General features: G+C 48.8%; 1 protein-coding gene across 1 annotated transcript in view; it reads right to left on the reverse strand.

Annotated features, from left to right (window-relative positions):
* The window catches only part of LOC145400793 (Y-box-binding protein 2-like), a 429-nt gene extending 315 nt beyond the window's left edge, over window positions 1-114 (reverse strand). The window contains exon 1 of the mRNA XM_080273229.1: window positions 1-114. This exon is cut by the window's left edge and continues 315 nt beyond it. Coding sequence (XP_080129355.1) covers window positions 1-114 — 114 coding nt within the window.
* Window positions 115-320: the final 206 nt, after the last annotated feature.

Below are 320 nucleotides of genomic sequence, written 5' to 3' on the forward strand. Positions count from 1 at the left end.
CACAGTTCCAATGATCTTGGCGGCTCCTGGCGGCTCAGTTCTGCTGCTGGGTGCCCCCCTTAACAGGTCGCGGACACAAGCAGAAACGCTGTTATTCTTGTGGAGCTCGGGCATAATGACAACTTGGCAGGGCAAGGGATACACGGAGTATGGCTGACTGCTGGATCACACACTTGGCTAATCCTAAGTCTTCATATCATTGATTGGTCCGTTACCTTTCCCTCTCTGACCTTGTCATCTGTGCTGCTATGTGAGACCACCTCACGTCACCTACTCTTTTGTTATTATTTTTATTGTTTGTTATGTAGAGTGCCTCCAAA

This window comes from Coenobita brevimanus, chromosome 53 (assembly GCF_032717465.1).
Source record: "Coenobita brevimanus isolate Jiangsu-jjx chromosome 53, ASM3271746v2, whole genome shotgun sequence".
Taxonomy (NCBI): domain Eukaryota; kingdom Metazoa; phylum Arthropoda; class Malacostraca; order Decapoda; family Coenobitidae; genus Coenobita; species Coenobita brevimanus.